The sequence below is a fragment of the Camelina sativa genome, chromosome 20 (genome assembly GCF_030686135.1).
Source record: "Camelina sativa cultivar CO46 ecotype springtype chromosome 20, ASM3068613v1".
NCBI classification, from domain to species: domain Eukaryota; kingdom Viridiplantae; phylum Streptophyta; class Magnoliopsida; order Brassicales; family Brassicaceae; genus Camelina; species Camelina sativa.
Genome location: NC_141899.1, coordinates 15,116,682 through 15,132,575, shown reverse-complemented (window position 1 = coordinate 15,132,575; position 15,894 = coordinate 15,116,682). Strand labels below are relative to the sequence as shown.

Sequence of the window (15,894 nt, the reverse complement as noted above, 5' to 3'; positions counted from 1 at the left end):
GAGAGATGGAGAAATCGGATTGTATAAGATCAGTTATTTCATGACATTTTTTGAGGTTACAGATTTGACATCTGATGAAAGAGATTTATCTCAAAATGCTTACATCATCTTACATAGAAAAATGGTCTTGTAGTACCATACCAAGAAGAAGAGTTAAAAGAGAAAGTTTTACAAGGAGATTATGAATAACTCCTATGTATAAGATGATTGTTTGGAAGATTGTATGTTTGGAATATTTGGGCTTAAAGTTCAAATAGATCTTCTATATGAAAGGGGTTCATATGACTTGAAGTTCAATGACCCAGTAGAATATATGATGATCATATGAGTTTGTACCTGAAAGTGTTGTTTATAACAGTTTAAGAAAAGATGATATATATGATCATAATACATAACCAAAAGATGATGCTTTCAGGGGGAGAAATATGATCATAAGTGTGGTTGTACTCTTTTTCTCTTATCATGGTTTTTATCCCATTGGGTTTTTCCATGAAAGGTTTTTAACGAGACATCAAAAGAAAACGCAAAAGATAAATGTCGTGAGAGGAATATTATGATTCCAATGGTGAAAGACTATCATCTTCAAAGTTTTTGACATACATTGATGAGATCATAAGAGACCAATAGCCTGCAGAAGAATGGTGATGTACGGTGATATACATGTCCTATAAATTTGTTCAAGTGAAGATTTGGCGAACCATTTACCAAGGCGTTTCCAACCACTACTTTCAAGAAGTTACTTCATCATATTGGATCGGTCATCTCGAAGATTTCAAGTGATGTACTCAAGAGGGGGAGTAAAAGCGCGCTGCACTCTTTTTCCCTTAACTATGGTTTTTCCCATTGGGTTTTCCTAGTAAGGTTTTTAACGAGGCAACATCTCACATGCGCATTTGGGACTACATTTTTATAATGGTCATCCAAGGGGGAGTGTTATGAATGTATATTGTATTATGTGGATGCCCATTACCGACCCATTAGTAAACTTGATATACAACCTAAAACTCTAATGTTGTATCACTATATATATGTTATATCCTATAGTAGAGATTAATAATAAAGAGAATAATTTCTTAAACCTCTTGTTATAACAAAATTAAGATTTTGAATTAATACATTTTTCTGAAAAAAAACTAACTCTCCTTCTCTCTCATTAATTATAGACCAAAAATAGTAATTAATTTTTAAAAATTGTTAACTTATCATTATACCAATTATATCTTATTATCTATTTTTAGTTATTGTATTTGGAATTTTTTGTTAAGATTTGTAGAATGAGATCGTTATATGATTATTCAGGTATAGTTCGACAGAAATATGAACTAATAGGTGCATAAGTATAGACATACAATTGTTTCCCTATATCCAAAATTAAACTCTATTAATATGGTTTAAAAATCAAATTTACACTAATAAGTAATAACCGTTTAATGTGATAAGATATACTATATCTTCTATCCATTCTTGGCATTTCTATACTACTTAGGGGGTGGTATTGGTTTGAGATTTATGAAGATTTTTGAAGAGTTCAACAAAATTATTAAAAATGAATAAGTGAAAGATTGTTAAAGATTGCTAAAGAGTTTTGTTGATTAGTTTTCTAAAATCTTGTAAAGTCCTCCAAACAATCCCTGTATTTTTATGATACTTTCCATGACTTTATTTTGTAAAGAAAGTGTCTAAAATCATGAACCAATAACATAATAATTGAACTCATTAACAATCCTAGATTCTTTTGTTTTAATTGAATAACACACAATTTTTAATAATTTTATAAAAGTCTGAATCCAATAACTCAGATTTGTTAAGATTTTAAATGACTTTTTACAAATCATAAACTAATAACACTAAATTTTAACAGAGTTTAACAAAATCTTGATCTAATAACAACAGATTCTACATAACATTTAAAGTCTTTAAAACTTTTTTCAAATCTTAAACCAATAACCCCCACTTAATGCGTATTTCTTGTTTTATACATTTGTTCTTAGGAGTTTATTTATGCAAAAGCAAATACATACTTAAATGTGGATCAGACATCCAAGCATGTCAAATTCAAAAGATGTACAGTAAAAATTCTATAAATTAATACTAAACTAATATTCGATATATTAATAATCGGTATAAATTAATAAATTTTGTCTGGTTCCAAGTTCGGACGGTGTAAAAATGACATAATTCGATACAATAATAAGATACTAATTTTTTGGAAAATTTTATGGATACATATGGTCCTATGAATATCATAAATTAATAACTGTATAATATAAATATAAATATGTGTATATATCTAAGAAAATTTAGTTAAATATAATTTTAGTGGTGTTGTTTGTTTACTCTTTATTCTTGATGAAACTTATCTCAACATATGTAAAGAACTATAAACAAAATTCTGTAAAAGCATGAAACTATAAATAATTAAAGAAAATTCTAAAAATATATATGAATAAGAACAAAAACTTATATTTAAAATATATATTTTTTGAAAATATGAATAGACAAAAGAAATTATTATTTAATATTTTGTTAATTTTATCGATAAATTAAAAGCTCTTTAAAATTAATAAAATTTAGAAGTCCCAAAATTATTAATTTATAGAGGTTTACTGTATATAGATTTACCAAATAACAGCAATATTGAATTTAAACACGGTCTGAAACAAAATAAATATTAAAATATATACAACTATAATATATATATTTTTTTTTTGCATTTTATCTAAAGATAATCCTAAGATTGGTTGCCCCAACCGGAAGGTAAGAGTTTACAAAAAAATTTCAGAAACTCTCAAAGAACGAACAAGACAATCTGTTGCTCTCACATTTAACGCAGGCAAAATCCTGGTAAAAGTGAAGTAGTGGAAAGATGAATTGAGCAAACTATAATTTCATTATTATATTATAATTTTCTGATGGAATACTCCCTAGTTTATTTCCAATATCATATAAAAATTTTAAATTTATGTGTACGTTTTCGTATCTTAAGCAATACAATAAACCTTTCAACATTTCAACCTTTTACATGGTCATATGGTATCATATCCATCATATATTCTTCATCGTCCATTGATTCGACCACCGTTTGTCATGCAACACCTCAAAGTCAAGCAACCCTCTTGCCATGAGCAATAAGGTTAATGTGACAAATGTATCATCTATGAACGACGTTACATTAAGTATACATATTAAATCTCTTCGAAAGGGTCATATGCAATCAAATACATCGAAGAATCTGCGTCTCCATTCTCCACCTCTGCCAACAAGCACAGTCGATACTAGCTAGGGAACAATAATAAACGTTGACTAATAGATTTTTTAGATCAAGAAAACGGAGTTTAATGCTTAGGCGGTTAGCCCGTACGTAACCTCTTAGTAAAAAATAAAATCACTAGAGGTAATCTATAAAATTAGTACAATAGATAACAACCATTAAATTATTCCTATCGAGTACATATAGGAACCTAACAAAAGTAATTAGTAAGGTATTAATAGGGAGGGCGCACTAATAAGTAAGCTAAACCTCTTTTTCTTCGTTTAGCAAGCTATAATTAGTTACAGAAAAAAATAATGAAGAAAAAGAGGTTTATTCTTCGTTTAGCAAGCTATAAATCGTGTGTGATGAAGCAATGTGTGTTATTATGGAAATCAACATTAACTTTGGAAGGCGACATGCAATATGCATGCATTTTTCTTTCGAGTCACTTGAATTGTGTGTATGTGTGTATAAGTAGCTGTATATTTAATAATTGAGTACTTACGCAACTCAATATTACTTCGCTTAGGTCTTTTAGTGTTAATTGATAAATACGCAACTCATTAAAAAGTCATTTACCACTCTTTCACGTCTGCAAGTATTTATAACGTGATTTCATTAATTTTTCTTTTTACTGTTTAGAGAATTCATAATTTTTTCAGGTTTATGCAACTAAAAGAAACAAAATATTGATAAATAAAAACAACTTTTTAATGCTTTATGATAAGTTTACGAAAACTTATGCATTTAAATGACTCCGCCATGAGTTCACTAATTCAACTATCCAATCTGACATAGTATCAATGAACATTTGTCCTGCGTTAATTATACAGACAATACAGTATATACGTTTCAAATGGTCTCCCAACAATCTCTGTGTCACAATCTTCATCTTCTTTTGAAGATTGTCTGTTATCTATACATTGTTCGCTGTTTAACTCATTTAATATTAATTAGCTAGCTAGAGGTGACGATTTCTTTAGAAAAAAGTTATCTGCAAGTCTAGCATGAGGAATTATGGGACTAGTTAAGTCCTAAGACTAAATAGTTCGGTAAAAATTTGTTGTGGTGTGGTACATATAGTAGCTAGTGTAGATATTAGCACGTGTGATGTGTCTTGCATAAAACAAGTCATGTGTACATTAATTGAGTGATACCATTGAGAACGCAAGAAACTGGCTTTATGAAAATCGAACCAAAAAAAAAAAAAAAAAAAAAAAGAACCAAAAAAAAAAGTTATAATAGAAAAGGAGAATTATAATCGATTATTAAGTTTTGCAAAACTGTGCATGCATTCAAAAAAAAAAAAAAAAACTTCTTTTCGAAATATATATATATATATATATTTTTGGAACAAATTAAAACTCTAAAACCAAATAAAAAATCGAGTTCCAAATTGAACCGAACAAATTTTTATTCGGTTGAATTCAGCAATATTTTCAAAACCAAAAAATGAATAAAAACCAAATCAAATAAGCCGATTAAACCGGGAAGCTAATGATTATTCTTATCATGTTCACGTATGAAGTTGTAAATCGAAGTTATCAATTAAAATTCTTGTGAAAATTCAATATTCCTCAATAGTGGTTGGTTAGCATGGATTTATCAATTGAATAATCCATTTCTAAATCAACCTTAACATGAAGTCAGTACCATAATTCCATAAAGTACATATTAAAACAACATAACACTCGGTTATTGCAGCAGCAAGATTGAAGATTTAATGATTTCTAACAAATCTAAAGAAAGAATGTGCTCAAGACTACTAGACCAGCTTCAAAGACATAAAAATCTCAGCAAATCTGAAGAGCATAAGGAAGACTTCATTGTAGGAGTAATTAAACACCTCTTACATGTCATTGTTATAAACTTTGACAAGGAGGCTGCCTGAATCACTACTCCCGTACGTAATCAGTTAAAAAAAATACGCAAAACTAACTTGAAGGAAACAAGACTATGAGATTGATCTCAACACACGATTTCAGGCAAGTTAATATTGAACAAAAAGAAACCCTGAATCTAAACCTAAGTGGCGATCTCGCTGTTTACGACTGAGACGGCGGATCTATACCTAGTAAACATTCTTATTTATAGAGGAAAAATGAGGGTAAAATCGTGGGTCCAAACTCAAAAGTAGATATCATTCTTAGTCTGAAATTTAATATTTAAGCCTTTAAGCTTATTAGTGGGCTAAATCTGGGCTTAATTTCTTATTAATCCATGTGATTTCTGAAACGTGCAGCCAAATCCTAATATTCTATGAACTAAGCCACTTAGCCACACTTTGCAACGTGGAAAGTTTGTGGTGGCTCAAAATCTAATCATCAGTCGATCCAGTTTTTTTGCTTTCTTTATTGTTAGGTTTTGTTTTTTTTATAAATTATTTGTCAGAGTCGGAGATGAACGTGTCATTAACGTTTTTTTTTTTTTTTTGTTATTGGTGATCGTGGTCTATCTATCCTATTCAAAATGAATGACACCACCTTTGAGTCTTTGACCTTTGTTTTGTGAATACAGTTTTCATGACAACTTTTTCAATGGATCATTTTGGCCTGAAAACATATACGTGAAGAAAATCGTCTTCACAAGTGTATACATCACCACCGATTGTTTTATCTTCACCTTTGGTATTATCTATGGTATGGCTCTTATATCATTGCAAAAACACATGAATTTTTTTGTAGTTTTAAATTTTTAGTATAGTCGGTCGACACATGACATATATACAAAAAATACGTATTTTCTACTCTGAGTGACATATGGATTCATGTATGTTCGTTGTATCAGCATAGTCTAAGACATAATCAACTATTTTAGTCTCACACATAATCAATATTCTACAAGATAATCTGAGTTCCTCCCCCGGTGTTGCTGTGGAATTTGTTTATCAACACACGGCGTGTAATAATCAAAACTTATAAATGTAAAATAAAGATTAAAAAAGGTGATGTAACCGTGTAAGCATTCACTTAAACAAAGATTAGGCATTGATTAGGTGTTGTAAGCTTTGGATCACCGTAGCCTAACGATCCAAACACAAAGTGAGTTTCTGTAAATAACAAGTCCCTTGGATTACAACTTCACAACCAGGCAAGATTGTAAAGCTAATAATTAGTAATAAATTAGCGGTCGTTTCCCCAAAAAAAAAAAAAAGATTAGCGGTCACGTGCTCCAAAATCGAGTGGTGCAAGTGAAAAAAATCTCATTTTTTCTCTTAATAGTGATGGGATAAGCAATCATTTGCATCACACGAAGCTAGACACGTAAACTTATCTCCCCATTGCACATCGTATCATCATAAGTAATAACCATAACGCAAAACAAACCTCACGCTATTATAAATACCAACCTTTCTATATGCCACATATAAACATTATAAATTTAAAAAATAATCATACAAAAAAACAAAATGAAAATTATCTTACTCTCACTTCTCTTGTTCTTGGCCGCTACGGTCTCCCACAGCCGGCCTTCAGAACCCGTTCCGAGGCTTATCGAGCTCCTCACATCAATAAACATCGTTGAGAATGAACCCGAGTTCTTAGACAAACAACGACTCTCCATCAGCTACCCCAACTGTTGAAGCTGGCACCTTGGTGTTGAGACCTCTAACATCATAAACTTCAAGACGGTGCCCGCAAATTGCAAAGACTATGTTGAAGACTACTTGACAACTTCCCAACAGTACCGTTACGACTCTAAAACGGTGTGCAAAGAAGCTTATTTCTACGCTAAAGGCCTTGCCCTAAGGAATGACACCTACAATGTTTGGATCTTTGACTTAGACGAGACCCTCCTCTCTAATGTTCCCTTATACGCCAAATATGGATACGGGTATATACATATTATACTATTATTAGTCCTACCACCACCATAGACTATTTTAGTTAAACTTCTTGTAGTTGTACTCATCATGTCCATATATTCTATTAGTTCTTAGATGTCAACATATAGTAAAGAGATATAATTTTTTTCGTTTGGTTTCTTAGAACAGAGAAGCATGAACCGGAGACGTTCAGGAAGTGGTTGGAGGCCGGAGAAGCTCCCGTCCTCCCAGAGACATTGCATCTTTACCAAAACATCCTTGAACTCGGGATTAGCCCTGTCTTACTCACTGAACGATTCCAAGATTTGGAGGAAGTCACTCTAAAGAATCTCAAAGCTGCTGGCTTCCCCTACTGGAGGCATGTCTTTTTCAAGTAAGAATAGTTAAAGTAACTTTAACCATATATATAGTACTTAAATATATATAATATAAGATTACATTAATATATGTGGGGAAACGTAGCCCAACAGGCTCGAGCAAGAAGATAGCGAACTTCAAGTCAAAGGAGAGGAAGAATCTGGAGAGGAATGGCCACACTATCATTGGGAATATTGGAGACCAATGGGCTGATTTGGCTAAGGACAGCCCTGGGAGAAGGACTTTTAAGCTCCCTAATCCACTCTACTACAAGATCTAATAAAGATCATGCATCAACCTTGTATGTTTTTTTGTTTATCTATGTATCCCCGTGGCTGCTACTTGCTAGTGCAACTTCTAAAATAAAACTTTAATATTATAAAAACTCAATAAGTAAAGAACTTCCTATTATTTAAAGTGTAGTGGGCATGAGAATTACGAGCGGACTAATTTAAATTTTATGAATAAATTTTTTTCTTTGGGTTTGGTTTTAGAAAAAAAAAATATTACATTGAAACTATATTAAATTATTAATATTAGCTCAGTTGAGTTATATTGTATGGTTTCGATTTATCCGGATTGAATAATCCTTTTCAAAAACAATAAAACCATGTTAAATTAATGTTTGGACCTAGGCTGCGCTTACCTGAATCAATAACTTGGGCCCAAATACTTTATTATAATCAAAGTGAAAAACATAGGCCTGGGCATTCGGTTTAAACGGGTTAAACGGTTCGGTTTAATCGGTTTTTTGAAATTTCGGTTATCTAAAAATCTTACCGAAATAACCCGAATTAAATTTCGGTTCGGGTTATTCGGTAATCGGGTTATTCGGGTCGGTTTTCGAGTTTTAAATCAATTCCAAATTGAACCGATATATTTTCTATTTCGGTTAATATTAACCGAAATACACCAAAATAAAGTTAATGGGCTCAAAAAAAACAAATCTAAATACAAACTGGTTAGAAACCCAATTAACAAAATTTTACAATAAACAAAATGACAGGCCCAGCACATTAACAATTAGGGTTTTCGATACATTGCTCATGGTGAGCCAGCGGCAGGAACGGCGACGGCGATGCGAACCACGATGACAGCAAAGGCGACGGTAAACTTCCCTTTCTATCTTCGAGATGAGATCCAATTGTTGGACTGGAAGGACAAGGTCATGCTATAGTCCACAGGCGCAAACTACAGATCTACGAAAGAAAAAGAGAAGTAAATCACAAACTGAATCAATAAATCACTAACTGAATCAATAAATGACACAATAAGAGAGGTTCGAGACCATGTGAGATGCATACCTTGGGTGCCAATTCTTCGGCTATGTAATCGGGTTGGACGTGAGTCTGCTCAATATCCATTTGTGGTACAAGAAGAACAAAGAAGAAGGATTGAAACGATGGCTTCAAGTGGTAAGAAGAACAAAGAAGAAGAAGTAAAAGGAGGAAGAAGAAGAGGGTTTCTTTGTGAAGAGAGGCGGAAGAGATTAGAAAACATAGATGCGTTAAAAAATATAGGGTTTTGTCTTTTATATGGTGTTTCCTTTAACCGAGAAAACCGATCGGTTATCGTCTGCCGAACCAAACCGAACCGATAACCGAACTCTAATTATAAATCCGCCGATCGGTTTATAACAGTAAATCGGTTTGGTACCGAAAACCGAAATCGTCGGTTTATTCGGTTCGGTTTAAACGGTTTTGGCCGATTGCCCAGGCCTGGAAAAACATAACAGCAAATTCACTAGTTTTTATAAATTGCAACCTTCTGTTTTGGCCAATCTGTTATTCTATGTTCTTTGTTATAAGATTGTAGAAAAAAAGAGTTGACTGATATACTGTATAAGGGACATGTGCACTAATCTATTCATTATCAATTAATTTTTGAAATCAATATAAACTTAACATAGTATCATGTTATAAATACATGATATTTTGCTAATTTGATTAGAATGTAGTCTCCTAAGCTGTAAATCATAAACCATCACTCTACTAATAAATATGTAGTTGCTAATTGATGGTCGAAAGAAATATTCAATTTCGTCGAGATATAGCTGAAAAATCATTATTTCAAAAAAAAAAATGTGATGAATTATATAGAGATTAATGTTTAAATAATCATAACCTCTAAGATGAGAAGTGACTTAGTGGAGGTATTGGTTTGAGATTTGAATAGAGTTTTAAAGATTTTAAATGTTATGTAGAATCTGTTGTTATTATATCAAAATTTTGTTAAACTCTGTTAAAGTTAATTGTTATTAGTTTATGATTTATAAAAAGTCATTTAAAATCTTAACAAATTTGAGTTATTGGATTCAGACTTTTATAAAATCATTACAAGTTGTGTTATTCAATTAAAATAAAAAAATCTAGGATTGTAATTGAGTTCAATTATTATGTTATTGGTTCATGATTTTAGAAATTTCTTTACAAAATAAAGTCATGGAAAGTATCACAAAAATACAAGGATTGTTTGGAAGACTTTAACAAGATTTTAGAAAACTAATCAACAAAACTCTCTAGCAATCTTTAACAATCTTTCACTTATTCACTTTTAATGATTTTATTGAACTAATATAAAAGAAACATGAATATTACTCAAAACCCCATGAATATATAACATATATATCGTTTGAACATAATAAGTGGATTGACTCAGATTTATTTATATCGAAGACGAAAGATATTGATGAATCATAGTTTAGAAGAAAAAACACAACCTATTATCGTTATACTACTTTGGTTTAATATAACTGATATAGAAAAACTTATACTCCATCCGTTTCATAATATAGGATGTTTTAGAGGTTTTTCATTGTTTTATAATATAGGAAGTTTTCAACTTTTTAGATTACTTTTATATTTTTTATTATTATTTATTTTATGTAGTAATGTTTATGATTGGTTGAACATTTTAAAAGTGGTTATTTTTTAATCTGCGTACTTCTCAAACATCTTATATTTTGAAACGGAGTGAGTATTAAACTAACTTAAACGTTTCATCACCAGATGAAATGTATTTACAGAGAATAATTGCATTGTTCGAAGACGGTAGAATCAGCAATGAAACCGTAGCTATCATCAGGATATAACTTTTTGTGGAAAATCTTTATGACAAAGATATCGTTCCTGATGTCGGGCCCGATGTTAATTGTTACTATTCAACGTATCGATAAATAAATGGGAAAATGTCATAAAAATCCCCAACTTTCAAATTTGGGACGTTTTAATCACCAACTTTTAATATGTCATTTTAATCACAAACTTTTCGTTGACTTAACCATAAAATAGCAAAATTTTATTGACCATGCCGTTTTAGGCACGTCGTTTATTCTCTGTTAAAGATTTCAAAAACAGAGTAAAATTATACTTATCTGCTACTGTTTTGCATAAACGACCATGTTTTTAACGCTAAAAACAACATCTTTTACCAAATTGAAGAAACTAAATCCCCAAATCAATCCCAATTTCACAAATCAATAACCCTAGAAAAAACCCCAAATGCTCTCTACACATCGATGGCACACCACACTCAATGACGCAACCAGATGTGTCAAAGCTTAAACTTGAACTCATCGGAACTGAGAGATTGCATAAGAAATTTTGGTATTATAGAGAGAATTTGGGATTTTTTCTAGGGTTAGGGATTTAATAAACGTCGTGTCTAAAACAGTGTAGTCAACAAAACTTTACTATTTTATTGTCAAGTTAACATAAAGTTTGTGATTAAAATGGCATCCTGAAAATTGGTGATTAAAACATCCCAAATTTGAAAGTTGGGGATTTTTATGACATTTTTCCCATAAATAAATAGTGATAGTAGCTATTTTCAATTATTATTAAATTATTTACTATTACGATTTTATTTATTATTTAGTTAACGTGCATTTTCGGACCTCTTATTCTTTTTCATCTTATCAACTTGTTATATCTCTTATAGTTCAGCTTATATCCATCTCGCTTCCCTCATTGCAGATCATGGTATGAAGTTAAAAAAAAAAAAAAAAAAAAGGGAAGGTGACTGTATCTATTGGTTCTGTTGCAAAGTTGTTTCTTGCCTGCAGTATATATAAAGCTTAGTTGACAACAAAGGTATTGAACTTTCTTTAGTATGTATATATAATACTATAATTGGTGGATAATTTGCAAAGGATTTAGTACGATGTTTGAAACTCCACTAAAGCTTCTTTACGATGAAGGGGATAGGTGAGTTAGTATTTTATTTGCCATGGGAATTTTGTTGTGGAAAAAATGTATAAATTTAATTTTGGTTCTAGAGTACTCATAATGGTGATCATATATTTTAATTTAATTTAAATTCGGATGCGATCATACCATTACAAATGCACCGGATCCCATCAGAACTACGCAGTTAAGCGTGCTTGGACGAGATTAGTACTAGGATGGGTGACCTCCCGGGAAGTCTTCGTGTTGCATCCCTCCTCCATTTTCGGGGAATCGCCGTGATCGATGATTGTTTACATTTTGAAGGCGATAAGGATGGCGACGGCGCGATTAGGGTTTTGATTTTGTGCTTGATCTCCGAATGATCTCTGGGTTACTGTCGGATCTTTTATGGATTTCGTTGGTGTCGTTGGCTGTCGGACTGGATGCGATTGTGTGTCTTCAATCACGGGATCAGGTGAATCTCGTAAATCGGACTGGGTTACGGGTGATACGAAGGTCGGTATCGGATTTAGAGCTTAGATTTGGGGATCTTCGGGGATATCTGGTTTCTAAATTGGACGATGGGCTAAAGGAGACAATCGATCACATCTATGGTATTGATTATACTTCTGGTCCTTTCGAGTGGATTTTTGTGCTTAATTCCTGCATGATCTTAGGGTTATTATCGGATCTTTTATGGATTTAGTTGGGGACTTGTGTTTTTGGGCTTGATGGGATTGCGCACTACAAGAAAACAGTCGTTTTGCGACGGAACTTTGCGACGCTAGACGGTCCTCACAATTTTGCGACGGATTTGCGAGTAACTTGCGCGAAAGACGACGAAAGTTGCAAATCCCTCGCAAAATTTGCAAGGGAGAATCCGTCCCAAATTTGCGAGGGATTTACTATAGTTTTGCGAGTCTGTGAATCTTCCTCGCAAAACACACGCAATTCCCTCACAAAATTTGCGACGGATTAGCGTTGAACTGTATTTGCAAGGGAGTTGCAAGGGATGAAGATGTCGGCAACCACGTTTTTCCCGGGTGTAACTGTTTAGTCGGTAAAACAGTGAATGCCTCGCAAGTCTCTTGCAAAAAAATAAATCTTTTTTATTTCCCTCGCAAATCCCTTGCAAATTTCCCTAGCAAATCCATAGCATATATTTTTAGTATGCCTATAAATAGCAAGTCCATCATCTATGGAAACCACAACACAAAACACTTACAACAAAAGCAATTCTATTACCAAAAAAAAAAAATTTGAAAGAAAAAAAAAAAACAAGAAAAAAGAAAAAAAAAAAGAAAGGCTACAAAAAAAAAAACCTACAAATTTTTAAATTCTACAATAATGCTTGGAGGGGGGCAGCATGAGATATACACATGGCGACAGTGGATGTACAATCACAGAGATCCGGAGACCGGTGATGTGACGAAAGAGTTTTGTGACGGGTTGCGCGGTTTCATGTACCAGGCGACAAACCAAGACTTTGCTCGTGAAAACGGTACAATATTTTGTCCATGTCCTAAGTGTTTCAACATTAAATATTTGGAATTTAATCTAGTGAAGAAGCATCTTTACAATAGAGGATTTATGCCAAATTACTATGTATGGTTACGTCATGGAGAGAGTTGTGGCAGTAACGTTGGAAGTAGTAGTATGAATTATGCTATTGATCAACCTAGTAATTATGGGCATCAAGAATCTGATCAATTTGGTTTTTATGGGTATAATGAGGAAAATAGATTTCATGATATGGTTAATGATGCATTTCATGAAACTACTGCTGCATTTCCTGAGAATAATACGGAAGAACCCAATGTAGATGCACAACGTTTTTATGATATGTTAGATGCTGCAAATCAACCTATCTACGATGGATGTAGAGAAGGTCATTCTAAGTTATCATTGGCATCTAGGATGATGACAATTAAAGCTGATAATAACTTAAGTGAGATTTGCATGGATTCTTGGGCTGAACTCATTAAAGAGTATTTGCCAGCTGATAATGTATCGGCTGAGAACTACTACGAAATACAGAAGTTGGTTGCGAGTCTTGGATTACCATCTGAAATGATTGATGTGTGCGTTGACTATTGCATGATTTTTTGGAAAGACGATGCTAAGCTGCAGGAATGTCGGTTTTGCGGGAAGCCGAGATATCAGCCTACTCAAGGAAGGACGCGAGTGCCATATAAACGTATGTGGTACTTGCCTGTTGCTGATAGATTGAAACGCCTATACCAATCAAAACGGACTGCAGCGGCAATGAGATGGCATGCAGAACATTCTACTGAAGAAGGAGAAATTACACACCCATCTGATGCAAAGGCGTGGAAACATTTTCAATCGGTATATCCTGACTTTGCTCAAGAGTGTAGGAATGTTTATCTTGGGTTGTGTACAGATGGTTTTAGTCCATTTGGTATGTCAGGGAGGCAGTATTCTTTATGGCCTGTTATATTGACGCCATACAATCTTCCTCCAGATATGTGTATGCAAAGCGAATTTCTGTTCTTGAGTATTTTGGTACCAGGTCCAAAGCATCCAAAGCGAGCTCTAGATGTCTTCTTACAACCTCTGATTCATGAGCTGAAGCAATTGTGGTATGAAGGTGTGCAGACGTTCGATTCGTCGAGAAAACAGAATTTCAATATGTGGGCAGTGCTAATGTGGACGATTAGTGACTTCCCTGCGTACGGAATGTTATCTGGGTGGACAACACACGGAAGATTATCATGTCCTTATTGTATGGAACGTACGGAGGCATTTCAGTTAAAGCATGGGCGAAAACCTTGTTGGTTTGATTGTCATCGTCGGTTTCTTCCCTTGCATCATCCGTACCGGAAGAACAAGAAGTTGTTCAGAAAGAATAAAGTTGTTCGTGTTCCTCCACCAACTTATGTCTCTGGAAATGATTTATTTGAACAGATTGATTACTATGGCGCTCAAGAAACCTGTAAACGTGGGGGTAACTATCACACACCAGCAAACATGCCAGATGGATATGGAAGCGCTCACAATTGGCACAAGCAGAGTATTTTTTGGGAGCTTCCATATTGGAAAGATCTTCTATTGCGGCACAACCTTGACGTGATGCACATCGAGAAAAACTTTTTCGAGAATTTTATCGTTACGCTTCTGAATGTGCAGGGTAAAACAAAAGATAGCAGGAGATCTAGGTTGGATTTGGCGGAAATATGCGCAAGGATCGAGTTACATCTTACTAGAGATGGGAAACTACCAGTACCCCAATTTCGATTGTCAACAGAGGCTAAGAAGGTGTTGTTCGAGTGGGTTAAATCTGAAATGAAGTTTCCAGATGGATTTGTATCTAAATTTTCGAGATGTGTAGAGCAAGGCCAAAAATTTTCTGGTATGAAGAGCCACGATTGTCATGTCTTCATGCAACGGCTACTACCGTTTGTATTTCTTGAGCTCTTGCCAAAACACGTTCATGAAGCTATTGCAGGTATATAAGTATATAAAGATATATATATATATATATATATATATTTATATATTGATATATATACCTATATAATTAATTCACCCATGAATTTGTTATTCATTGGTTGTAGGTATTGGAGTTTTTTTCCGGGACTTATGCACTAGAACATTGACCAGTGATGGCATAGAGCAGTTACGAGCTAATATTCCAGTGTTAATTTGTAACTTGGAGAAAATCTTTCCCCCTGCTTCTTTTGATGTGATGGAACATCTTCCAATCCATCTACCACATGAAGCTGATCTTGGTGGGCCAGTGCAATTTCGCTGGATGTATCCTTTTGAGCGGTTTATGAAAGGCCAAAAATCTTGCCAGAGTTGAGGGGTCGATAGTCGCCGGGAGTTTAACAGAAGAAACATCTCACTTCACATCATACTACTTTAGCCCCACCGTGAGAACCAAAAAAATACGTACTCGACGATATGATGACGGAGGCGTTGCAGCTACATATAACGTTCCTGATGTTCCAGATATCTTTGCTCAGATAGGAAGACTTGCTGGAAAGTTAAAGGAAGTTTGGTGGGAAGATCATAGCTATTGTCGAGCAGCTCACAATTACATCTTGAGGAATCTAGATTATGTTCAACCTTTTGAGAGGTATTCTTGTTTAAAAACTAAAATTAATTTTATTTTATAAGATAATGAACTAACAAATCTCTATTTTTTTAGACTTTTTGAAATGCAGATTCGTGAAGCATATCCTAATTTAGAAGAATCTGACTATGAGGCTTACAAAGAGCGGGATTTTGCTAATTGGTTAAAATACTATGTAAGTATATGTATGAAA

The 15,894-nt window shown here is 33.4% G+C and overlaps 1 protein-coding gene, 1 long non-coding RNA gene, 1 other non-coding gene and 2 pseudogenes across 4 annotated transcripts; 3 read left to right on the top strand and 2 right to left on the bottom strand.

Moving 5' to 3' along the window:
- Positions 1-5,002: 5,002 nt before the first annotated feature.
- On the bottom strand, positions 5,003-5,142 carry LOC147918903 (small nucleolar RNA snoR77). Its single transcript, XR_015594342.1, has one exon. It is a non-coding gene; the product is annotated as a small nucleolar RNA snoR77 (small nucleolar RNA).
- Positions 5,143-6,604: 1,462 nt separating this feature from the next.
- Positions 6,605-7,594, top strand: LOC104750725 (vegetative storage protein 1-like; annotated as a pseudogene). Its single transcript, XR_015593713.1, has 2 exons — positions 6,605-7,087; positions 7,243-7,594. The product of XR_015593713.1 is annotated as a vegetative storage protein 1-like (transcript).
- A 701-nt stretch (positions 7,595-8,295) lies between these two features.
- LOC147918902 (uncharacterized) lies at positions 8,296-8,942 on the bottom strand. The gene is made up of 2 exons (XR_015592233.1): positions 8,741-8,942; positions 8,296-8,635 (listed from the first exon to the last, which is right to left on the bottom strand). It is a non-coding gene; the product is annotated as an uncharacterized LOC147918902 (long non-coding RNA).
- Positions 8,943-11,756: 2,814 nt separating this feature from the next.
- Positions 11,757-11,875, top strand: LOC147918901 (5S ribosomal RNA; annotated as a pseudogene).
- Positions 11,876-12,897: 1,022 nt separating this feature from the next.
- Positions 12,898-15,194, top strand: LOC147918900 (uncharacterized). The gene has a single exon (XM_087504337.1). The coding sequence runs from the start codon at positions 12,950-12,952 to the stop codon at positions 15,077-15,079; it is 2,130 nt and encodes a 709-aa protein (XP_087360463.1). The 5' UTR covers positions 12,898-12,949; the 3' UTR covers positions 15,080-15,194.
- The last annotated feature ends 700 nt before the right edge of the window (positions 15,195-15,894 follow it).

Coding starts and splice junctions, on each gene's coding strand:
- LOC147918900 (XM_087504337.1), top strand. CDS start 12,950: ATGCTTGGAGGGGGGCAGCATGAGATATACACATGGCGACAGTGGATG.